The following is a 25,738-nucleotide window of genomic DNA, read 5'->3' on the forward strand; positions in this document are numbered from 1 at the left end:
GCTGCAACATGAGGTGATGGTCGTGGATGAATGGCACAACAATGGGCCTCAGGATCTCGTCACTCTGTGCATTCAAAATGCCATCAGTCAGGTCGAGACCCTGATGAGGACGACGAGCATGCAGATGAGCGATAAATACATTTCATTACATCAAATACACAAAATAATTATCTTTTTAGCAGCATCATATGACCCCTTTAATAAAGCCGTTAACAAAGCCGAAAACCGTTATAAGAAAAACGCTTAATGTGGCTTAATGCATTAAAACAGTGTTTTTAAATGACCAAACTCAGTAAACACATTATTAATAAAGCATACTATGTACAGACAAGCAGATGAGTTCAGAATGAACGCAATGCGTTTAGTTATGCGCAAGCGTTTTTCTCCCATTAGCAGGGGCGCTATTGTTTGTGGGCCCCCTGAACTCGTGTCCCCCTCGGTAAAAATCATGGTCTGGGGGAGGGGGGGGGGTTCCCCTCTAATGCTGGGCCCTTAGAATCGTCCTAACTTCCTCCCCCCTTACGGTGCCCATGCCCATAAGGAAAAAGCTTAACATGGCTTAATGCATTAAAATGCCAAACTCAATAAACATTATTAATAAATCATACTATGTACAGACAGGCAGATATGAGCCCATAATACGAATGCAACGTGTTTAATTACGCATTAAGCGTTTTCCTCCCATAGAAAACAGTAATAAGGAAAACGCTTAATGTGGCTTATAGCATTAAAACAGTGTTTTTAAAAATACCAAACTTAAACATTATTAATAAATCATAATTAATAAATCATTAAGCCATGTTAAGCATTTTCCTTAATGTGTAATTACACACATTGCCTTCGCATTCTGGGCTCATCTGCTTGTCTGTACATAGTATGTTTTATTCATAATGTGTTTACTGAGTTTGGCCTTTTAAAAACACACTTAAGCGTTTTAGAATGTCCCACCATGATGTACAAAATAAGGCCAAATTTTTCCTACCCAACCACTGTTACAGTTTTAATTTCAATCTAAGATATTGTTCCTATGGTTCAGTCCATGAGAACATGAAACGCTTAGCCAACACGTGTGTGCTGTGACATCATCAGTTATCTGCTACTAACAGTGTCACATGACTGTATCTGATTTAATCTCTGTGCTTCTTCTTCACACACTGTCAGCCGGGCATCAGGCGATACCACCCAAGAACAGACTTGTCTGTCAAAACAGTCCTCGGGACACAGTGTGAACCGAACAAAGGGTTGGCTGGTCATTGAGCAACCAAATAGCCTGAATTACATGCAGCAGACATACTGTGACCTGAACAGATGCCTATGATCCATTCTGTGAGTAGCTGTTAAAATGTTAGATAAATAGTCTTTTCTCATTTATATCTTGGCTGCTGCTGTCTGAAGTCAATGCAGGTTTATTTGAGTACATGAAATGCGAAGTAAAGGTACAAAAATAGCTTTAATAAGTCATATAAATATATTTTTAACAGCTCAAATGAGTATATACACAACTATTATACAAGTGCATTTATGGAGCTTTCGGTTCACTCTGACAGTACAGTACACTAGATCTTGGCTTCAGGTTCAGCTGTTTCAACATCAGAGAATGGTACAAAATCTGGACGCTGCCGGTGAAGAGGGAGGCACGGAATCTTCCAGTAGCTTTGGAATGCCATCCAGAACTTGGAGTTTTGGCAAACAAGAGAACACACTGCAGAGGAAACGAATCTCAAGGTTAGATTAGACAGACTTAGAAATTATTCTCTTGGCTCTCTTTGAACCCTTGGAAAGATCTATTACATTTTTGGTCAGCTCTTTTTTAGTAAATGATGATATTATCTTCTGCCATAGCTATTAACTTGGGACATAATGTGATTTTGGAGACAGACGCTGCATGGCTTTTTAGATTAATTAAAAGCTGTAATTAGCTGATTAGTTTTAATCAGTCTGCTTTTTGACAGCAAGTTATTAAAAGCTCAGTGGTATTCTTCTATATACTCTTGTGAAAAAAGTGCATTCAACTGCATTGAATGTGCACATGTAGCGCACTTCAAATCTTAAAAGTTTATTTAAAAAAATCTACTTGCAGATAATATAATATTAATTAAATAAAAGGCAACTTAAGTGTACTTAAAGAAGACTTCCATGGCTATGTTTCTTTACAAACATAAAAACATAGTTCAACCAAAAATGAAAATTCTGTCCTCATGCACTCACCGTCAAACCTGTACGAGTTACGTTACTGTGTGAAACATAAAAGATATTCCGATATTGTCGATAGCCATTGACTTCCATAGTATGGAACAAAATACTATGGAAGTCAATGGCTACCAGCAGCTCTTTGGTTACCAACATTTTTCTAAATATCTTATTTTGTGTTCAACAGAAGAAAATTCATACAGGTTTGGAACAGCACAACACAACAGAAGAAATTACATAGAAAGATGTACTTAAGGTCCTACTTAATTTGGGTCAAAAACACTCTTAATTATTATACATTTTATTTTAATTGCTAATAACATGCAATCAAGTGTCTGAAAGCATTACATTCAGTTCACTCTTAAGTTTGTTATTTAAAAAAAATAATATTTCTGTAATAAGTACTCTTTTTAAAAGCATGCTGACACATACTTCTTTTTAACAAAGGTATAACTTGAAGAAACCTCATTTAGCTCTGTATTCCTCTCACCGGGAGCGGTAGTCCTCCAGAAACTGGCAGGGGTTGCGTTTGAGGGTCAGAGATCGGAGCGGCGTGCTCCTCAGCAGGGACAGTTCGCCCAGAGACGAAATACTGTTTTCAGACAGGCACAAGTGATGGATCTCAGGAACCTTTGGCAGCTGACGAATGGATGTCAAGTTGTTCCGGTGAAGATTCAGGATTTTACATCTATAACAAACGCACATTCTCAATCAAGTTTTGCTAGTGATTGTAACATGTCACAAATTATGTTCTACCTCATATACACTGAACTCATCTGAAATTGTATTATTGTCATTGCACTAGATGACAAAACAGTAAAGCAAGCAGGATTAATGTCTAATTATCTAGTGTCCAAACAGCCACTGTAATTTACTAAGAAAAATATTTTTTTCATATTTAGTTTTCGCAAGAAAAAAGCACAACATGAGTCCTGAATATCTGAAGGACAATTAAATAAATACATTTAAAAATTGACATTTTTCCCCCCATAAAACCTCACAGAATTACAAATGCAATGCAAATTTAACCATCTATCAGTAAGACCCATATTCAAATAAAATAATGTGATTAAGGCTGTTTTTAACGCTGAGTTTGATGCTAATACATAATGAACAGCTTCCTTCTTACTGTAAAATAAACTTGTCATATGAGATTACAGCACGCAGCTAAAGTTGCACTAGAGGTTTTTTTACACAGCCATACACATACTGTTACAAAACAACCAATGCAATATTATAGGACAGCACTCCAGGGAAAGATCGAGAGGGAGTTTGTGTTATATGGTCCACATACCACAAACCAGATCTCCATCTAAACTCATTTACAGTGTCAGCAGCATTCAGAATGATGTTCATGTGCACTCAAATGAGAACATCTTTCAGTTGTTATAGTGTAGAGGTTAGTTTGGTACCTTGGCAGTCTGACAGAACTGAGATCTCTCAGTGCGTTATCCACCAGCTGCAGACGCTCCACCCGGATCAGTCTCCTCAGGATGTGGATGAAGTTCTCCAGCTGGTACGGATCTCCTAAGTCCTGATAAGACAAGTTCAGCACCTGGGGTCACAGAGACAGAACCGTAAACGCAATACGAAGATAACCAGCTGGTCGCTAGACCGATATCGAGATCTGTACGATTTTTTTGTGTTTTTGAAAGGCTTTTATGCTCACCAAGTCTTCATTTATTTGTTAAAGAATACAGTAAAAACAGGAATATTGTGAAATATTATTACAATTTAAAATAACTGTTTTTGAAGATATGAATATATTTAAATGAGTATATTTTCAGCAGTATTTTCAGCATCATTACTCAAGTCTTCAGAGTCACATGATCCTTCAGAAATCATTCTAATATGCTGATTTCCTGCTCAATAAACATTTCTGATTACTATCAATGTTGAAAATTGTTGTACTGCTTCATGTCTTTGTGGAAAATACATGACATTCATTTAGGATTTTTGATTAATAAAAAGAACAGCATTATTTATTTATAATAGAACTCTTTTGTACGATTTTAAATGCCTTTACTGTCACACTTGATCAGTTTGATCCTTGCTGAATAAAAGTATTAATTACTTTAAAAGATAGATAGATAGATAGATAGATGGAAAGATGAATGGATGGATGGATGGATGGATGGGGAGATGGATGGATGGATGGATAGATAGATGGAGAGATGGATGGATGGATATATAGATGGATGGATGGATAGATGATGGATGGATGGATGGATGGAGTCAATAAACATTTCTGATTACTATCAATGTTGAAAATTGTTGTACTGCTTCATGTCTTTGTGGAAAATACATGACATTCATTTAGGATTTTTGATTAATAAAAAGAACAGCATTATTTATTTATAATAGAACTCTTTTGTACAATTTTAAATGCCTTTACTGTCACACTTGATCAGTTTGATCCTTGCTGAATAAAAGTATTAATTACTTTAAAAGATAGATAGATAGATAGATGGAAAGATGAATGGATGGATGGATGGATGGATGGGGAGATGGATGGATGGATGGATAGATAGATGGATAGATGGATAGATGATGAATGGATAGATAGATGGATGGATAGATAGATGAATGGATGGATGGATGGATGGATAGATAGATGGATGGATAGATAGATGAATGGATGGATGGATGGATGGATAGATAGATGGATGGATAGATAGATGATTGGATGGATGGATGGATGGAGAGATGGATGGATGGATAGATGGATAGATGGAGAGATGGATGGATGGATAGATGGAGAGATGGATGGATGGATAGATGGATAGATGGAGAGATGGATGGATGGATAGATGATGGATGGATGGATGGAGAGATGGATGGATGGATAGATGGATAGATGATGAATGGATAGATGATGAATGGATGGATGGATGGATGGATAGATAGATGGAGAGATGGATGGATGGATAGATGGAGAGATGGATGGATGGATAGATGGAGAGATGGATGGATGGATAGATGGAGAGATGGATGGATGGATAGATGGAGAGATGGATGGATGGATAGATGGAGAGATGGATGGATGGATAGATGGAGAGATGGATGGATGGATAGATGGAGAGATGGATGGATGGATAGATGGAGAGATGGATGGATGGATAGATGATGGATGGATGGATGGATTGATTAATAAAAAGAACAGCATTATTTATTTATAATAGAACTCTTTTGTACAATTTTAAATGCCTTTACTGTCACACTTGATCAGTTTGATCCTTGCTGAATAAAAGTATTAATTACTTTAAAAGATAGATAGATAGATAGATGGAAAGATGAATGGATGGATGGATGGATGGATGGGGAGATGGATGGATGGATGGATAGATAGATGGAGAGATGGATGGATGGATATATAGATGGATGGATGGATAGATGATGGATGGATGGATGGATGGAGAGATGGATGGATGGATAGATGGATAGATGATGAATGGATAGATGATGGATGGATGGATGGATGGATAGATAGATGGAGAGATGGATGGATGGATAGATGGATAGATGGAGAGATGGATGGATAGATGGATAGATGATGAATGGATAGATAGATGGATGGATAGATGGATGGATGGATAGATGGAGAGATGGATGGATAGATGATGAATGGATAGATAGATGGATGGATAGATGATGAATGAATGGATGGATGGATGGATGGATAGATAGATGGAGAGATGGATGGATGGATAGATGGATGGATGGATGGATGGATGGATGATGGATGGATGGATGATGGATGGATGGATAGATATGTAGATAGATAGATAGATGATGGATGGATGGATAGATAGCTTGGTGTCTCACCACACAGTTCTCCCAGTTCTCCTGGAGTCTCTCCTCCCATTTCTGTCCTTCATCCTCCCTCCTCTTCCTCCTGCCTCCTCTGAGAAATATGTCTTCACTGTTAACGGATAGCTCGTCTTCATCAGGCCCTGTTTGACGATTGATGTGTGTTCTGTGATTGTATTATGGTAACACTGAAAAAATATATAAAAGAAGGGTGACCCCGAATGACCTCTTACCCTCTCTGACCCTGGGGCAGGCGAGCTGGTCTCCACGCACATCATGCTCCTCTAGCCAGTACCACGAGGCAAACCTGAACCGACTGGATGGCAACTGCATGGAACAAACACAATGACAGCATTCAGTGTTCATTTAGACACGTGAGCTGTCAATCAAACCACACATGACACTTCATGAATGACTTTGAATTGACTTACTGGAGTGGCAACAATGCCAGAGTCTGGAGTCAGTTCCACAGAGAAAGGAGTGTGTGTGTCGCTTAACTCAGAGTAGTGCGAGTGAGACTTGGGAAAACTTTCACTGCTGGTGTTCACTCCAGAGGAACTAGAGCGAGAGCCATTAACAAACATTACAGAGGCCTAATGCTTAACGGAGATCACAGGCTGAAATCTGAAGTATTTTAATCACAGTTTCAATATATTTCTAGCTATTAGTGAATGTTCATTTATAATGGAGTGTAACCAAATACAAATATTTAAATACCAAAAATGTGCACAAATAGAGACAAGTCCTTGTTTGTATCTCAAAACCTAGTGAGCTGACTATCTAGAAGGCAGAGTGTAACATATTACATGAAAAATGTTTATAAAATGCAAGATGTTAATCATATGACGCTCAAAAATGTTGCACGCAAACAGTGTGCTGCCTATGTAGGGCGCTCAGCAGGTTTTGAGACGCAGCCTGTGTGTAACGAGAGCCTGCGCGTCCTTACATCCGCTGGGCTGAGGTTCTGGTGTAGATTACCGTGAACTCTGCACCCTGATCCGGATTAAAGTCACCCACGACACCCGAGCACAATATATCAGAACATTTGAGAATTTCAGCTCACATCTTAACGCTGTTAATGGCTATTGATTATGTAGTATGTCATGTAAATGTACATTATTTTACAAAGTGTTTACAATAACATATAACAGCTGTAACACGGCAATCGTTTATAATATGTCTTTATAACTGTGGCAATATCGTAATAATTTATTTTTAACCCATTAATAAATTAGGGTCGATCTTCATGTTCCAGTGGTAATTCCCATAAATTATGCAGAAAAGTATAACAGCAGTCTTCTAAAGACGATTAAAGCAGAGACATCTAAATTAAAAGCCATATGAGTACGCGTTTATTTTCGGTTCCAGGCAGTGTTCAGAAATAAAACTGCAAATGTGCTCCATATTAGATGTTTTTCAAAACTGTTCCTACCTTTCGGACATGTCCGTTGTTTCTGACAGATCCCTTTGGCATTTGACACGCAGTGAAGCGAGTTACTTAAAAGGAATATAGTGCGCTTTCCCATTGATGCTGGATGAATGTGTGCTAAAGTGCGACAGGTGAGAGTGAGCTCTGCGCATGCGCACGGAGGTCAGTCAGGGCATCGGCGTGTCTAAGGTTGCACTTCAGTGACTTTTGGAAAATGCAGTATAGCTGTGAAATGTCAATATATAGCTGTACCCCTTTTATGCTGTAAATATTTAGCATATAGTTATTGTACATGCAGGCTTTGTGAGATAGACCATTTTGTACTTTTGAAAAGGAATGTCACACCACAGGACCATTTAAATGAACTGAAATAAATGAATGAATGAATGGATAATAAATAAGAATGTATATCTCTTTCAGTTAAAGCAAAACTCAAAACTTGAATTTATATAGGATATGCTATTACAATTAGTCACACCAAATAAATAAATAAATAAATATCCATCGACTCTTTTTACAAATTACATCGATGGCGACAAGTGACCACCTTTTTGAGTGAATCATTTAATAAATCATTAAACCGATTCGTTTACAACACTGATTCATCGAGAAACAATACAAGTGAGTGAGCGAGTCATTGAATCATTTATTCAAACGATTCATTCCAACACACTGATTCATTCTCTGCTGTGAGTTGTTCAGAGATACGCAACGGCTGAATCTGCATTGGAAGGTTTTCCGTCGGCAGGACAAAAATACCCGAAAGAAGGGGGTAATATTGTATTTAAAGTGTAAGTAACTGTTGTTTTTGTCTATTGAACTGTTGTTTAAAAAAAAAACTATCACAGAAACAATCGGTATGGTGACTTTCGGCACGAGGCTGCTGATTTTAGGCACTCTTGCTCAAGTGATATTCTGGTAACGTTAGAATATGATATAAATTACGGTGGTCTAGAAGTGCAAAACAAATCACAATTCTGAAAACAAAATAGCAAATTACAAACGCAAATGCAAGTCTAAAAAACAAAATAACAATTCAGAAAACACAGGGCAAAAGGCGGGTTCGAACCCGGCTCGATCGCGTCAAAAAGCCTATGATACGCACTTATCCATCTGCGCCACTGGAGCTAATGTTTTACAGTCACTTTTAACTAAATGTAAATAGACACTGTATTTTTTATTCCATAGTAAGGGCAATTCATACAATACATTTAAACTGAGCTACTTTAATACCATCTCCGAACTTTCTACCAGGACTCTGCTGTTCTTCGGCTGGTTCTTCCCTGTATGCGTTGATTGACAGATGTCTCGTCCAGTCAGCGGTGAGTAATCCCAAACCAATGGCGCTGTCTCAAACTATACCTTCCTCTTCCGGTTTGTCTGATTTGTCGTTGTGTTTTCTGACTTGTTAATTTGTTTTCGGATTTGTCATTGTGTTTTCTGACTTGTTATAATGTTTTCTGAATTGTTGTTGTGCTTTCTGAATTGTTCTTTTGTTTTTTAGACTTGCATTTGCGTTTGTAATTTGTTATTTTGTTTTCAGAATTGTGATTTGCTTTGCACTTCTCGGTCACCGTAATAAATAGATAGTAACTTACATAAATTATATCAAGTATAAAAGTATAGTACAAAGTTTTGACTCAGTTACACAAACAACTGTTTTCTCAGGCAGTGGTTTAGTCGCCTATTGGGGCTTGTCAGATTAAAATGTTTGCAATTTTATATAATTAAGTAATTGCATTTTTGTTTTACTGGTTAGATTTTGCTAGAAAAATAAAATTAGCTGCAGTTACGTAAGGAGCATATTCACAAAAGAATATTTTTTTATTCATTTATTTGCCTAAGCTTACTGTATTCCTCTCCACAAGTTAAGATCAATGTTGTGTTTCAGAAATGAACCAAACAGAAGTCCAGCTTCAATCAGACAGGTCATGGCAGTGGTCATCAATCAGCAGACTGTGCTTGGACTTCACCATTTAGCTAGAAAAACAAAATTAGCTGCAGTTACGTAAGGAGCATATTCACAAAAGAATATTTTTTTATTCATTTATTTGCCTAAGCTTACTGTATTCCTCTCCACAAGTTAAGATCAATGTTGTGTTTCAGAAATGAACCAAACAGAAGTCCAGCTTCAATCAGGCGGGTCATGGCAGTGGTCATCAATCAGCAGACTGTGCTTGGACTTCACAAGAACAGACGGTCTTCATCATGGTTCGAGTCTTATCTTCTGCAGCAGCACACTTATTAGTTATTATGTAAGTATTTCACTGCAAGCATCTCTCATTTTGATAAAACATCAACTAGTTTTAGTAGAGATGAAACACAGTTGGTCTTATCATAGGCACTTTGCTCTGTTTGAACACTGCGTTGAGCGTCTTCTCATGTTTGGCAAAGGACAAATATAATCTGACTGACATTTACCATGCAAAATAGCACACCAGACATGTTATGAATATTACCAACCTGATTTAATGTGTATTTTCCCTACAACTTCCTTTAACAATAATAATAATAAAAAAACTGTTATGATAAAGTGCATTTATCAGCAGTACATTAATAAATTATTGTCTGTCTTTGAGGTGAATAGTTATAGTTTTCAATAGAGGTTATTTTGGACATCAAAACTGTGTGCTGACAGTGTGTAAACAGCATAGAGGCTTTTTCTGTATATATTTTGCATCAACTCTATAATTGAGCACAAGGTGACAAGTTGAAGACATTCATCTTTAATTCTGAAATCGAGAATACAGCTGGTATTTTTTTCCATCACTTATACCAAATGCACTCTCCCCCGGTTCGTCTGAGTCTCCATGGCAACAGCGCTCCACTACCTGTACATTCGCAACCTTTCATTAAATCCAAAACTCATATTTATATAATAAGGCATATTAGTATATCAGCAGTACTTCAGCCATGTTCAAAACCCAAAACAGAGAGAAAAGAAATTAAAAGACATTAAGTGAGTCTACATATAGAGAAGTGCTCACATTCTTGCAATAAATATCAACGGTTTTTCTACAGAACACAATAGCAAATATACAAGAGAAGAAATATAGGAACGAATGATGCTGGTGTGGAATAAGACGTGAATGGAGTGGTTGCAGAGACTTCAAATATTTACAGCTCTGTACTCCCTGGTGTGGTTAAAGCTTACGAGTATCAAAACACAATCACTTTTATCATATAAATATCCCGTTTATATAATATTTTCTCGTGTGTTTAGAAAACCATGGCGACGTAATGAGCTTGCTTTCCGTGATGATGTTGAAAATAAGCGTTAATTCGTTTGAGTGTCACATTGCGATTGCTAGGCGTTTACATGTCAAAGTTGTTGTCGAAGGGCTCGATGACTTCAGGATTCATAACTCTGCCCATGAAGAGGATGGATCCTATGAGAAAACAAAATAACAACAATTATTTAACATCAAATCAGATACATTCAACGAAACAAATATCAAGATAATACACATTACTAAAATATGTTTGGTGTAAAACATATTTTTAATTATTTGAGGTCGGTACGATTTTTTTTCTCCAAATAAATTGCTTTATTTTTGTTATTTAACTTTTATTTATATTTACTTTTATTCAGCAAGGGAGCATTAAATTGATCAAAAGTGACAGTAACAACATTTATAATGAAACTGAAAAAATATATCAAGGTTTCAACAAAAATATTATGCAGCACAACTGTTTTCAACATTGGTAATAATAAGAGTTTGTTTTGAGCAGCAAATCAGCATATTAGAATGATTTCTTCAGTGACACTGAAGACTGGAGTGATGATGCTGAAAAATCAGCTTTGCTTCACAGAAATAAATTACATTAAAAAAAACAACTTGTTTTACATTTAAAGGGGTCATATGATGCTATTTTAAAGATCATTATTTGGTGTAACAGAATATGTCGACATGCTTTAATGTTCAAAAAACACATCTCTCAAACGCTTCGTTTTCTACAAAGCCCCCTCCTTTGACAAGCGCAGTCTGCTCTGATTGGCCAGCTGACCCAGTGCATTGTGATTGGCCGAACACCACAAGCACGTGTCGGAAATGTAACGCCCCAGATTTAATTTGACCTCATTTCTAAATGATTCGTAAACGACTCAGTCTCTCTAAACCCCTCCTTTCCGTGAGCCCTCTCTGCTGTGATTGGTCAGATGGCGCAGTCCTTTGTGATTGGTCTGAGATTGGCTCTGGATTGGTCTACCGCGTACAGCGCGTGCCGGAAACGAAACGCCGATTGTCATGACAGAATGACAGCCCTGGAGACTTTTCAATACGTAGAAAAGATGGTGTGGATTGAACCTTATCAATTGGAGCCGGAGTCTGAAACGGTAGAACTGGCTGATCGACAAGAGACTGAGTCGCAAGCACGACTGGAGCAGGACGTTTCTCAGTGGTAAGTGTCAAGTGTTAACAAGTTTGTGGTAATTATAAGATGTGATAAAACTAATTTACTCTCACAGCGTAGGATACAGCATCTTCTCGACAAGGAAATTTTACTGTTTGTGGGCGGGCAAGTTGGCGACGTAGGACGTGGGCAGACATTATGCAAATGTGTTACTTCGTGACATAGAGCCGTAACAGAATAAGATTCGAATTCCTGACGACTCGTTTAGGCGATTGCGAGCAGACTCTTTTTTTTTTTTTTTGATTGACAATAACTTTATTTATCGTGCACTGTCGGCTTCACAACTTTGCAGATAGTCTATCATTAGTAAAAACAGTTGTGCTGCCTTATATTTTTGTGGAAACCGAGATTTTTTTATAGATTTCTTTGATAATAAAAAGTTTAAAAGAACAGCATTTATTTGACTTATTTTTAAAACATTATAATTGTCTTTACTCTTACTTTTGATCAATTTAATGCATCCATGCCAAATTCCTTTAAAAAAAATAAAATAAAATTACTGACCCAAAACTTTTAAATGGTTGTGTGTGTATAGTTGAATAGAATAAAATATTAAAATAATTATTTGTATAGATAAAGGGAGCATTGATCAGGCCTATATAATAACCTTTGAAATTAATTTTAAACTTTCAGAATTTTAAGTCAACCTTCAAATTTTGTCTTAACTAGCTTTCCTTGTCAGCTTAAACCTCTGCAGTCATTCTATAGGAAACTTGTACAGCGAATAACAAAACAATCAAGAAACTACAGAATCTATGTCTTAAAGGAACACTATTTTTGAAAATAATTTTCCAACTCCCCTAAGAGTTAAACAGTTGAGTTTTACAGTTTTCGAATCCATTCTGCCGATCTCCGGGTCATTGATCACTGAATCCGTTAGCATCTCATTCAAAAATGACCAAAGAGTTTCTATATTTTTCCTTTTTTAAAACTTGACTCTTCTGGTCTTAGTACACGTTGTAACTACAGAAGAGTCAAGTTTTAAATAGGAAAAATATAGAAACTCTTTGGTCATTTTTGAGCGAGATGCTAACGGTCTAATCAGATTCAATGATCTATGCTAAGCTACAGCTAAAAGTGCTACCGCCAGACCCGGAGCTTGGCTGAATGTATACGAAAACGGTAAAACTCAACGGTTTAACTCTTAGGGGAGTTGGAAAATGAGCCTATTTTCAAAAATAGTAGAGTGTTGCTTTAACCTATTCAAGCCTGTTTGTACCGTAGTAGAAATCTCCCTGCTGGTACATCATCAGGGTCTGAACTTCACTGCCATCATCCTTGGTGAAGGAGAAGGTTCTGGTGTTTTCTGGTCTGAACTGGTTCTTCCAGCTGCCTCTGAAGTACACTGCATTCGCTAACATGATCATGGTGGAGCTGCTGAAGTCGTCCGCAGACACCAGGTTCTGGATTTTGCCTGCAACAACAACAAAAACCCAGATTGAAATAAATGCTGCACGTCACAATCCTCTCTTTCTCAGAACAGGAAAGACAGCATGATCTCTTCTGTGGCATACAATCATCTCTCTTCCAAAGCTCTGGGATTTGTGCTGCTATCTGACAGTTCTCCTGCAAAGGCGAAAGCTGACTGTGAGAAAATGGATCAAATGGCTAGGGAATGTCATTATCATGCCATTATCTACTTTACTGTCCTCCTTCACTAAAGTCAGAGTAATTCCTCTTAACACCATCTATTCATTTTGAAGAGAGTTTTACTTGAAAGTAAAATCATTCTAAATGGGTTTATAAACTATGACAATATTCAGTGGTTAACTGGCAAATAATCTTAAAGGTAAACACGAAGACTCATTATATATATATATATATATATATATATATATATCCAGCACCCTTCAGGGATGCATTAAATTGCTGAAAAGTGACAGTAAATACATTTATAACATAACATATTTCTATTTAAAATACATGCTGCTCTTTTGAACTTTCTATTCATCAAAGAAAAATGTAGTTTCCACAAAAATATGAAGCAGATATAATATAAAATATAAAAGAATAAATCAGCATATTAGAATGATTTGTGAAGGATCATGTGACACTGAAGACTGGAGTAATGATGCTGAAAATTCAGCTTTGAATTACAGAAAAAAAATTCATTTTAAAACATGTTCAAACAGTATTTTAAATGTGAATATTCTTACAAATATTTCAGATTTTATTGTATCTTTTAAACAAATAAATGCAGCCTTGGTGAGCACAAGAGACTTTTTCAAAAACAATTACAAATCTTACAGACCCCAAACGTATATATTCAAAGTATACAGTATAACTATAAGATTTTTTTGACTTCTACTCCCTATTAGCTTTGAGGCCATCTCTACTTGTACTTATAAAAGAACAAACTTTTCACTACATCCCAACTTTCTATGTCAACAGGAGAGATGTCAATACACGAATAAAAACTTTTTTTGTCAAGCTATTTTATCGTCTTAGTAAATAACAAGGATACTGTTTCAAATACATAACAGCACACGTCCAGTTTGAATATTTTCTTTCCTCAGTGATGATAGATGACTTACTCTCCGTGTGGTTCAGCACCCAAGAGTTGATGCGTTCAGCCACAGCTGCTGATTGGCTGAAGTCCACCGTCTCCACCTCTGCTTTGAAGTACTTCTTCATGAGCTGCAGGAAGTCCTCGTTGAAGTGAACCCCCGTCTGCAGAAAGAGGGAGTTGGCCAGCCGTACCACGTACTGCTCTTCATCCGTGGACAAGGCCTGGGTCAGGTTGCTCAACAGAGAGAACTCCTCATCTGAAGCAGGTGCAGACAAGAAGACAACACTTCTGTATAATGTGCTGCAATATTACAGTCATGGCTCTAATAATCCCATTCAAAACTCAGAATCTCACTGTCAACACCTGTCAAGAATGTGTCTGGGTCATAATTCACTGCAAAGTCAAAAGAAAAAAGTAAATTCCTCATTACTGTAATGCAAAAAATTCAGTTCAATTAAATAAATATTACTTTAAACAGTTTGTATACACATATAGTCTGGCCTCTATATATATATATATATATATATATATATATACATATACACTCAAGATTTAAAAATTATTTTCAATTTTCAGACTAAAGATTCAAGCCAAATTTTCTCATTTTCAAAATTCGAAATTTCTAATTTTGGTAATGCAAATAAATATTTATTTATTAAATTTTTTTTCATTATTACTTTAAACTATTTGTATACCAAATATAGTCTGTTTTTACATTTACTACAATTTGGACTGTTTGGATCATGCCTATATAACCTCAAAACAAGGTTTTAAAATGCTTGTAAACATCCAGCCTCATTTTCATTTCAGCCAAATTTCTCATTAATGTAATGCAAATAAATACTTGTACAATGTAAATATAATGTATTACTATAAACCATGTATTGTACTGCCTTTAACTGATATAGAATCACTATAAAAAATATTGGGAATCACACAATTTGTGTGGAAAATGAGCTTAATTGTAATAAAATATTTTTACATGAATATTAAAAAAATCTTAATTTTTAAAAAATAGGCTTCATTTTTGTTTTATGCAAAATGTTCATGTATTAATTTAAGTTTTCTTTGTTCATTTCTCTAGAATGACACCTACAACATACTTTAAATCAAATGTTGTACTGTTATGATTTCTTTCGGAGCTGGTTGTTTTTTTAAATGTTTATGGAGAAAATATATGGGAAAAAGTGTGTGGTCACTGTTTCGGCCAATTGGAAAAAAGACTCAAAATTTAAAGATGAAAGAGAACAGTTAACCCCTCATGCTGTTTTACAGATAACCGTACCTTCTCTGAAATGACTGTAGCCCACGGCCTGTCTGATCTCCTCTAAAGAAGCACCACGGGCGCCCAGCTCCACCATGCCCAGAGCCAGAGCCACGCTCAGGGGCGAGAAGATGATGTTCTCCTCTCCCCCCGTGATCTGGAGCTGGTGGTACAGTCGGACCGAGAACTCTGCCGTCACATCCTCGGGAACGTCTGCCGCCTGGCAACCGCACCCCCGTAGCAGCATCAGCGGCAAGAGTCCGAGCAGCAACATAGTAAACGAGGGACGAGCTGACGAGAGAAAGAGTGAGTCAGAGTGAAGGACATGGTAAATACAACCCAACGCGAATAAGAGGAATCTATATCATGGAAATATATTCTATATTCTTTTAACATATGCTAATGCTCACAATGCAAAACTTCCGTGTTCAGCCAGAACATACAGAAACTAAAGGCTGGAATATCCCACATTACTTTTTCACCCATTTTTGCAGTTTGGAAGAGCTGGCGATAGATGTCTGAAGTGAGAGCCAGTGTGCAGATTTCATAGTGCATGATGGCCACAAACTCCTTTTTTGTTTTGTTTTTAAAGCTTCAGACATCGATTCAATTCAGTCAGAGGATATTAAACAGGTTTGATATTTTGAGCCAATTTTAGAACACATATTGTTTACATTTTTACTGCAGTCTGTTCAGATTTTAAAAGTTGTGTTGTGCTTTTTCAGCCTTAATGATTAGAGGTGTTAAAGGCTTAAAGAACCCAACTGTTGACTGTTGCCATTGACTTCCCTATTATGGAAAGAAAAATACTGTGGAAGTCAATGGCTACCGTCAACGGTTTGGTTACCAACATTCTTCAAAATGTCGTCTTTTGTGTTCAACAGAAGAAAGAACCTCATACAGGTTTGGAGGGTAAGTACAGCTTGAGGGTTAGTACAGTAAATGATGACGGAATTGTCATTTTTGGGTGAACTGTCCCTTTAAGCAGTTAAAAACAGCCTATTCAGATGTCACTCATTTCACATGCAGAAATGCTAGCCAAACAAAAGAGAGGTAATTTACATACAGACATCTGAAATTTCAATTATTCATTCATCATTATGCACATTATCAGTGTACATTGAAAAAAGTGACTTTTACTGAATCCATTAGTAATGAATCTCCTATATTACATCAAATCATGTTATTATTGAACCATGTGAGGGAATTAAATTCTTACAGTTACTGGTGCAGTTTTCCATTAAAAATGCATGGATTTTGTGAATAACCTGTTTCACTTTGCATAATGGAAGTAAAAAAAGGGTTCAGAATCAGATGCAATAGTGTAAACAGTCTTGCTTTAACACGGGGGTTAATGCCTCTGTTTCTCTGACTGTGATGGCGTTCAATACACCAGCATATACCTGCTCATGCAAGCGAACAAACCCACATATGCACAGATATAGCTCTACCTTCATCCTGCTTTAGTCGTTGCCTGGCAACAGTGTTTTCCACACAAACTAAGAATGCAGGGAAGAATGTGGCCTTGTGCCATTGTGTGATGTAGAGAGAGAGAGACAGACAGTGTGTGTGTGGACAGGTTGGGTTCAAGTGTGTGTGTATGCAGTGTATTGAACAAGCATGCATTGCGTAAAGCTACTGTACAGTATGTATGTTGTAGAATTTGATGTGTGCACTGTATGCTTTGTGGTATTTAGTCTATAATAGCCAGCAGTTAAAGGGACAGGTCACCCAAAAATGAAAAATCTGTCATCATTTACTCACCCTCAAGTTGTTCTAAACCTGTATAAATTTTTTTCTCTTTATGAATAAAAAAAAAAAACCTTAGTGACAGCAGTAACACTGGGCCCAAGAATAAAAAAAATAAAAAACGGTTTCAAAGTATATTTTACATGAAGAAAATTATTACTATTTACCCGTGCAAAGCTTGCTGCCACATACTTTAAACTTAATTTTTCTCTTTATGAATAAAAAAAAAAAACCTTAGTGACAGCAGTAACACTGGGCCCAAGAATAAAAAAAAAAAAACGGTTTCAAAGTATATTTTACATGAAGAAAATTATTACTATTTACCCGTGCAAAGCTTGCTGCCACATACTTTAAACTTAATTCATTCAGTTTGTCATTGAACAGATGATGACAGACATGCATGATTGGTACATTGAACCTACACATTTAAACAGACATAGGTAAACATAAAATCCAGATATATAAATTAAGCTAACAACAGAATTTTTAACAACCTGACAGATTATCCTGAAGCAATAAAACAATAAAGTGCAGTGGTTTTAGTGCATTGCAATGGATTTACATTTTCTTTTATCCAAAGGGACATACAGTGAGTTGAAATGTGCTAGGGCTATCTGGGATGTTATTTTAATCTTAAAAACATTTGAAGCACTCCAGTCATTGATTTCAAAACTATATTTCACATGCATTGGAATTCAAGCAAAAAGAGCAACCGATTCAAAAAGCCTGGCCCACAATCCACAGAAGATTCATCTGTTCTCATTCAGTGAGCTCGGATCTCTTGGTTTCAGACTCATGCACGCAGGCTTGTGTAACTGGACCTGACCCTGGAGACCGAGGTCTGGGCTGAAAAACAGATGGCCGCTTGTGAACACTAGGGACAAGAGAAGGTACACGTGAAAACAGCACCAGACCTGCCTGACCTTTCGCTCACCCGTGCAGGATTCTGGACAAAGGTCTGACGGTCACCAAGTCAACGAGACCACCAACCACACTAAATGCGCCCAACCAGAAAGAAATTAGCTACAAAGAAATCCTGAGCTGTCCTTTCTGGTCTGCCAGGTGAAAATTATAAAAAATAATATGCGGCACAATTTGAGATACCATTAATGAGGTAAATTTATAACATAAAAAGTGAGGAATGAGTTAAATGGCAAAGTTTCATATTTTTCTTCAAGAAACTGCCAGTGTTTTTATTACCTCAAAGCACTAATATCTCAAAGTCAAAGTCTGCTTTGTTGTCAATTCTGTCACATGTACACCACATACATACAAGAGAATTGAAATTGCGTAACTCTCAGACCCTTGGTGCATACAGTTAACACTAAACACTAACAGTAGAATGTAAAAATACAGATAAATACCATTTAAATATATATATAAAATACAAACTATACAAATAAGGACATTGTAAAAAAATATAAAGTGGCACATGGCAGATAGATGGGGTGTCGGAGGGTCAGAGTTCAGTAGTGCATGGGGCAAAAGAGGGGAGGGGTCAGAGTCGGGACAGAGTTGAGCTATCTGACAGCCTGATGGATGAAGCTGTCCTTCAGTCTGCTGGTCCTGGCCTGGAGACTCCGCAGTCTCCTCCCTGATGGCAGCAAACTGAAGAAGCTGTGTCAGGTGGGTGGGATCACCCCCAATGCAGAGGGCTTTGCGAGTGAGACGGGTTCCGTAAATGTCCTGGAGGGAGGAGAGAGAGACACCAACGATCTTCTCAGCTGCTCTCACTATGCGTTGGAGGGTCTTGCGGCAGGACGCTTTGCAGGCGCCATACCACACAGTGATGCAGCTAGTCAGGATGCTCTTGATGGTGCCTCTGTAGAACATGCACATGATGGGGGCCGGGGCTCAAGCTCTTCTCAGTTTGTGGAGGAAGTGTTGTCAGTCCAGGAGAGGTCCTCTGTGATGTGCACACCCATGAACTTGGTGCTGCTCACTCTCTCCACAGTCGCACCGTTGATGGTCAGAGGAGTATGCTGGGTGTGCACTCTCCTGAAGTCAACAACAATCTCCTTTGTCTTCTCCACATTCAGAGAGAGAGATTGTTGTCTCCGCACCACCCGGCCAGACGGCTCACTTCACTAGTTTGTCTCATACCTGTTGCTAATGAGACCAACCCACAGTCGTGTCGTCCGCAAACTTAATGAAGAGGTTGGAGTTGTGTGACGGTGTGCAGTCGTGGGTCAGCAGAGTGAAGAGGAGGGGGCTCAGCACACATCCTTGGGGGGCCCCTGTGTTTGTTCAGTGTGATGGTGCTGGATGTGTTACTGCCGACCTGTACTGCCTGGGGTCTGCCAGTCAGGAAGTCCAACGAAAAACAGGAAGTTTTTTGTCCAGATGTGTGAGGGTTGAGTGGAGGGCAGTGGAGATGGCGTCATCGGTCGAGCGGTTGGACCGATATGCAAACTGGAAGGGGTCCAGGGAGGGGGGGAGTGAGCAAAGAAGGTGTTTAGCTCATTCAGCAGGGAGATGGTGCTGTCACATGTCCGTGGTGGGGGCTTGTAGTCCGTAATGGTCTGTATCCTCTGCCACAGGCTCCGAGTGTCTCTGCTGTCACTGAAACGATGGGCTATCCTCCTGGAGTACTGTCTCTTAGCCTCTCTGATGCCACGGGATAGGTTGGCACTAGCTGTCCTCAGGCCCACCTCATCTCCAGCTCTGAAAGCTGCACTCCGAGCCTTCAGGAGTCTTTAGACCTCCCCTGTCAGCCACGGCTTCTGGTTGGCCCGGACAGTGATGGTCTTTGTGACCGTTATATCTTCAATAAACTTGGTGATGTAGGCAGTGACAGTCTCTGTGTACTCCTGGAGGTCTGTGGTGTTATTGTATGTGGCAGCCTTCTTAAAATCTGGCACTCATATAAAGCAAAGTCGAGTCAAACTTGTCAGAATCTGCTCAAGTGAAATCAAGCTTCAAAGTGCCACAAAACTCTTTTCTATTCCTTTCACACACGCACAGAGAAATTGCTCTAAATATGTCCTATATCCTCCCAACCGCCTTCAAACTGTACTAACAAGCGCATAGTCAAGACGTTTCTGAAATGGGGGCAGCGTAGGCAACCTTTTCTAGCTCTTACTTTTTTACGCTTTTCATTTTGAGCTGGAGCTGAAACATTAGAGAGTAGAAGGATAGAAAGAGAACATAGTTTGTTAGACCAGCTAAGAGCACCATGAATATCCATGCTGGACAGCCATGCAAATAACCATCGTAATTTCATTGATGCATGGTGTTTCTAGTGAAGCTGAGCAAGTATGTCTTGCTGGTAAATTAAATAAAAGGCCAAGTGGAATCATCAGTATGAAAAATAAATAAATGTTACGCAACCAGTGGTCAAAAAGTTCAGCAACGAGAAATGAGATTGAATTTGACCATATACTTGGTTTGTCCAGGTTTTGAGTTACATTACAGTATTAATATTAAGGAATTTTCCATATGCATTTTTACAGGTGTTTTACCTGTATTTTGAATTGTGCAATGCATTGCATTGTGTTTTAGGGTTAATGGAAATATCAGTAAAAAATAATGGATAATGTCCTGGCAAAAAATTATGACAGTTTTTGTTTATTTATTTACAGTGTGAATATTTCAGGGGGAGAGATGTATTAATTAGTCAAAAACCCAGAGAAAAAAAATAATATTATAATAAAATAAAAAGTATAATATTATATTACTCAATATCAACTAAATTTTTTTAAGAAAACCTTTGGAGAAATAGGAATGAGAAAATGTAAAAATTATTTTAATTAATTAATTAAAATATATATGCAGTACTGATATATATATATATATAATGCAAATTTATATAATTGCAAATAATTTCTTTGATAAATCAAAGGTGGTATGGACAAAATCTCCATTTGTTCTCCATTTAATATCATTGCTGTCTAGAAGAAACAACTAATGTATTACAGAGATTTCCATGTTGATTTTTCTTTTCTAAGCAGAGCAATATTTTATATTTTCATTTTTAACAAGGGAGGCAAATCCAAGCAAACAAACATGGTTTTCCTTCAAGTTCGGAATGGAGCTCTTATTTCCCAAAGATGATCGTTCATTCCTACAGACGGATCTGTCATCATCAGAGCGAGAAACACAGTTGGTGACACCAGAACACTCCATCCACATCCATCAGCCTCCTTTTCCCTGACAGGATGGCCCAGATAGAGCAGAGCATACTGGGTAAACTGCCATCTCTCTCCCCTCCTGGCTCCAAAAGCCTCCAGAGGACAGACCCAGTGGTGCAGTGCTGTTTAGAAGGGGACACGGGAAAAGAGGATGGCATGGAGCAGGATTTGACTGCAGGTGAAATGTCGAGCATACATTGAGGAATCGGAATGAGACCAAATATTTAAATGTGAGGCTGCGGAGGAGAAGACACACTAGTTGAGGTGTTAAAGAGCCATGCAGTGACGGCGCAGTGGTGTGGGAACTCCACTGGAGACCAGAGAAGAGCAAGACATGGGTCAGCTTTAATTAAACTCTATTAAAGCGATCAACACCCACAGGCAGTGCCGATTCTAGACTTCTGGGGGCCCTACGGGGGGGGGGGGATATGAGTGGCTATGAATGAATGAATGAAACGCATTTGTCCGTCTTTCACTCTGTCTCGAATCGCACTCGCGGAAAGCGCTTGAGAAACTGTCTCTTCCGCAGCTTGGTACACTTTCAACTTGTTTTTTTTTAGTCTCGAGCAAGACTGTACAACATTCACATTACATGATTTGACTGATTTTTTTTTACGTAGAAAGGGCGACAGCACACCACATTAAAAGAAATGATCATTCATGTTTTCATAACCGCTGGCCAAATTCAAAAACGAAACTAAAATGAAATCATCTTTGAGAGCAAGGGGGCCCCCTGGTGTTTCGGGGCCCTACGCAGCTTGCGTATAGGGAGGATCGGCTCTGCCCACAGGAACCTGCTGAGCACTGTTGTACAAGACAAAACACCGTTATCACTCTGATCTTCATCCTCAGATGAAGATAGAGAATAGATGCAGAAAAAGTTGCAGACAAAAACGAACACAAAATACATATACTGAAAGAAAATTAATTAATTAATAGCATGCCTAAACCTTTTTTTATTGCAAAACAAGAACATTAATACAACATATAGGCCTATAGAGGATCACAGTGTTTTCAGCTATTATCAATTACATACATAATAGCATCAAACAGAAAAAAAGAAGGAAAGAAAAAAGCTACTACAGGGGATAACTTACGAGAATTTTCCATAAGAAAAGGATTCAAAAATTCGATATATCCTTTTTGCTTTTTTATTTCTTAGATCTTTTAATGCTTCAATTTAGGCCTAATGCTTAAGTTCAATTTTAAATATCGCAATGGTTTATTATTAGACCATTTTTGTTGTGTATATGGTATTTCCCATAATAATTAATCTCCAAATTTTGCTCCAAACTCTTATTTTTATACAACAAAAAAATCTTTACCAGGGAACTGAATCTTTCATTTTTATTTATTAATTTTTTTATATAAATGTACGTATTAGATATTCAATAACAATCCAAAACATTTCATAAAATAAGTGTTTATAGATTCTTCCTCTAAGTTACAAAAGATGCATGCAGTCTCCACGACTCTAAAACATTTTGCAACTAGCTACTTGTCTTGCTGGGTAAATCAAATGAATAACTTTATATGCTACTTCTTTAAAAGCGCGCCTAAACGGCAAAAACAAACAGCTAGTCTCAGTGACGTCACAAAGACAGGCGTTCTAAAGACTCGCGCCTTCAGTCTCATATATCTGTAGAATTCTTTCTCGAGCTCAGTGTCTTATCTGCAGGACGGAAAGGTAAGTTCAATACCGACGGTCGAGCGAAGTTTCCTCGTGAAGCTTCATTCGGTGAGTCTGTGTTTAGGACTTTGCGGGTTGCGTACACTAAACACAATTCCCGTGAAGGACTTGACGTGTCTGCTGCTTCAGTTGTGCCACGGAGCAGCATCCGGTTTGCTTGTGCACACCCTGGGGTGAGGCGCCAGCGCACGCTTGGACTGGGTGTAATGGCGCTCAGGACCCCCAGCCAAACACGTGAAGCCGGCCCCTTCCACAACATAAATGAGTGGGTGGGAGCTTTTAGGTTTAGGTGGGCACACTTTTTATAATATGTGACCTGGACCACAAAACCAGTCATAATGGTAAATTTTTTTGAAACTGAGATTTATACTTCATCTGAAAGTTGAATAAATAAGCTTTCCATTAATGTATGGTTTGTTAGGATAGGACAGTAATTAGGCCAATTAAATCTCCAACATTTGGCCGCGATACAACTTGAGAATATCGAATCTGAGGGTGCAAAAAAATCTAAATATTGAGAAAATCACCTTTAAAGTTGTCCAAATGAAGTCCTTAGCAATGCATATTACTAATCAAAAATTAAGTTTTGATATATTTACGGTAGGAAATTTACAAAATATCTTCATGGAACATGAAACTTAATGATTTTTGGCATAAAAGAAAAATCGATAATTTTGACCCATACAATTTATTGTTGGCTATTGCTACAAATATACCCCAGTGACTTATGACTGGTTTTCAGATGACAAACAGACATTGACCAAAACAATAACAACCTGCATTATAACCGAAATAGACAACGTTCTATATTAAAACAGACCAATAAATAGATAATATATTGATATATACTGAAAGAAAAAAAATACAAGTTTTTCATAATTTTTACTGTGGCTCTTTTGGAAAAATGCATTACCAGAAATGGGGGACAAAAAAACCTCTTTAGTCCAAAAAGTTTCCCGACTCTTGGTTTAGTAGTTTGTTGGATTGCCACCTTTGAAAAGACTTTACAGAAATAATCAATTCTTCTAAGTGAATCAAACACTTAACTGCGAGACTCAAATCAGTATATTTGCTGACTGGTTGTTTATATGCCAACGTGCAGTCGAAGAGGCACATTACGAGATGTATCAGTAGCATTTTATGACACGTAAATAAAATATGTTGCTACATTTCTGTTTGTTTAGTAGTTTGCTGCCTTGCCAGTTGCCACCAGTAAAAAGATTTTTTTTTAAATCTGTGTACACACCCTTTGCAAGAACTGTTTACAATTGATTTATTATTAAAATGAACAATGAAACAGCATTTCTACTATCCAAACATTTAAGTATTTTACATAATTGTTAATGAACCCATTATGGATGCAGAGTCGTTAAGAGAAATCTGACCTTAATTCTTTATGGTTCCCGTCTCAGTCCAGTCGAAACAAAGTTCACATAACCGAGCACATACACAGATTGCATGGGTTTAGGCAAGCTCTCATCCCGCCAGCAGTCCTGTATACCACCCTGCAGGTCAACACATGGCAGCATGCGTCTATCATTAGAGGGTTAGCATCGGCTCGTCCTGACAGCGTCGTGGCAGAGGTTCAGCGTAAGAGGCTTTAACCGCAGTGTGTGTGTGTGTGTGTGTGTGTGTGTGTGTGTGTGATATGATCTCCTTCAGTCTGCACTGCCACAGCAGTCTAACAGCACTGCCCACCGCTGGAAAATAAACAAAGCCAGGCCAGAAATCCCTGCCACCACATAGACCACCAGACTGATGCACGTCGCTCTGTTATAAACCAGGCATCTTCGTTTACTTATGCTAGCCACACATCTCTCTTCTCATCTGTCCAAGTCATTTGAAAGTCATTTCCATCTGACCTATGCTTGCACTTCCTTAAAGAAACAGTTCACCCAAAAATATTATTTCTGTCATGATTTACTCACCCTCAAAAGCTTTCCAGCAAAAATCAAACTCGCATAGCATTCTGCAATTTATAATGACCACTTTAGTGATAAAAAAGCAGCATAAAAGTTGTTATAATAGCTATATTCCACATCTTGACTAAATAATCTCTGTTCTTTAACATGCATATTTTTGGTTCCACAGAAGAGAGGTTTGGAAAGAGATGAATACAGAATTGCCATTTTCAAGTGAATTGCTTCTTTAAGACAGCAAATTACCTGAGTTTGGCTTTACCTCTCTCTGCCAGCAACCCAGAGTTAAAAGCCTTCTTTTATCCTTCCCGAGTTCAAAGGCAGAGTCACTTCCTCCATGTGCTGACGAGAGAAGACGTGACTCAGAGATGCAGACCCCGAGAGGGCCAAACACTGACAAACCCAATCGCTCATGAGCTGCCAATGCTCTGACGCTTCAAATCTCCTCAACTCGCGCACATTTAGTGAGGTTTATCAGCAGCAATCAGCAATGCTTTTTTATTAATGAATTGAAAAAAAATGTCTGGATTCACTACAGTTTATTATTAAATCTAATGAAATAACAAATCAGATATTTTAAACATTTATAAAATGTAATTAAAATGATAAAAAAAATAAAATTATATATATATATA

The 25,738-nt window shown here is 37.8% G+C and overlaps 2 protein-coding genes across 2 annotated transcripts in view; both read right to left on the reverse strand.

The window, feature by feature from the left end:
- Positions 1-1,396: 1,396 nt before the first annotated feature.
- On the reverse strand, positions 1,397-7,624 carry LOC107561070 (uncharacterized). The gene is made up of 7 exons (XM_016245412.1): positions 7,433-7,624; positions 6,432-6,558; positions 6,234-6,327; positions 6,016-6,143; positions 3,603-3,745; positions 2,681-2,878; positions 1,397-1,702 (listed from the first exon to the last, which is right to left on the reverse strand). Exons 1-7 carry the CDS (start codon positions 7,441-7,443, stop codon positions 1,591-1,593), a joined length of 813 nt encoding a protein of 270 aa, XP_016100898.1. The 5' UTR covers positions 7,444-7,624; the 3' UTR covers positions 1,397-1,590.
- Positions 7,625-10,744: 3,120 nt separating this feature from the next.
- LOC107561066 (neuroserpin-like) overlaps positions 10,745-25,738 on the reverse strand; it is an 18,110-nt gene continuing 3,116 nt past the window's right edge. Inside the window, exons 2-5 of the mRNA XM_016245408.1 lie at positions 15,637-15,906; positions 14,377-14,607; positions 13,062-13,256; positions 10,745-10,818 (exon numbers count right to left, since the gene is read on the reverse strand). Coding sequence (XP_016100894.1) covers positions 10,745-10,818; positions 13,062-13,256; positions 14,377-14,607; positions 15,637-15,889 — 753 coding nt within the window. The 5' untranslated portion in view covers positions 15,890-15,906. The remainder of the gene's footprint in view (positions 10,819-13,061; positions 13,257-14,376; positions 14,608-15,636; positions 15,907-25,738) is intronic.

Source organism: Sinocyclocheilus grahami, unplaced genomic scaffold (assembly GCF_001515645.1).
Source record: "Sinocyclocheilus grahami isolate Dianchi unplaced genomic scaffold, SAMN03320097.WGS_v1.1 scaffold756.1, whole genome shotgun sequence".
Taxonomy (NCBI): Eukaryota; Metazoa; Chordata; class Actinopteri; order Cypriniformes; family Cyprinidae; genus Sinocyclocheilus; species Sinocyclocheilus grahami.

Coding starts and splice junctions, on each gene's coding strand:
- LOC107561070 (XM_016245412.1), bottom strand. Junction 3,746..6,015: donor AGAACTGGGAGAACTGTGTG/GTGAGACACCAA, acceptor CTGTGACCCCAG/GTGCTGAACTTGTCTTATCA. Junction 1,703..2,680: donor CTGGAGGACTACCGCTCCCG/GTGAGAGGAATA, acceptor TTTCCTCTGCAG/TGTGTTCTCTTGTTTGCCAA.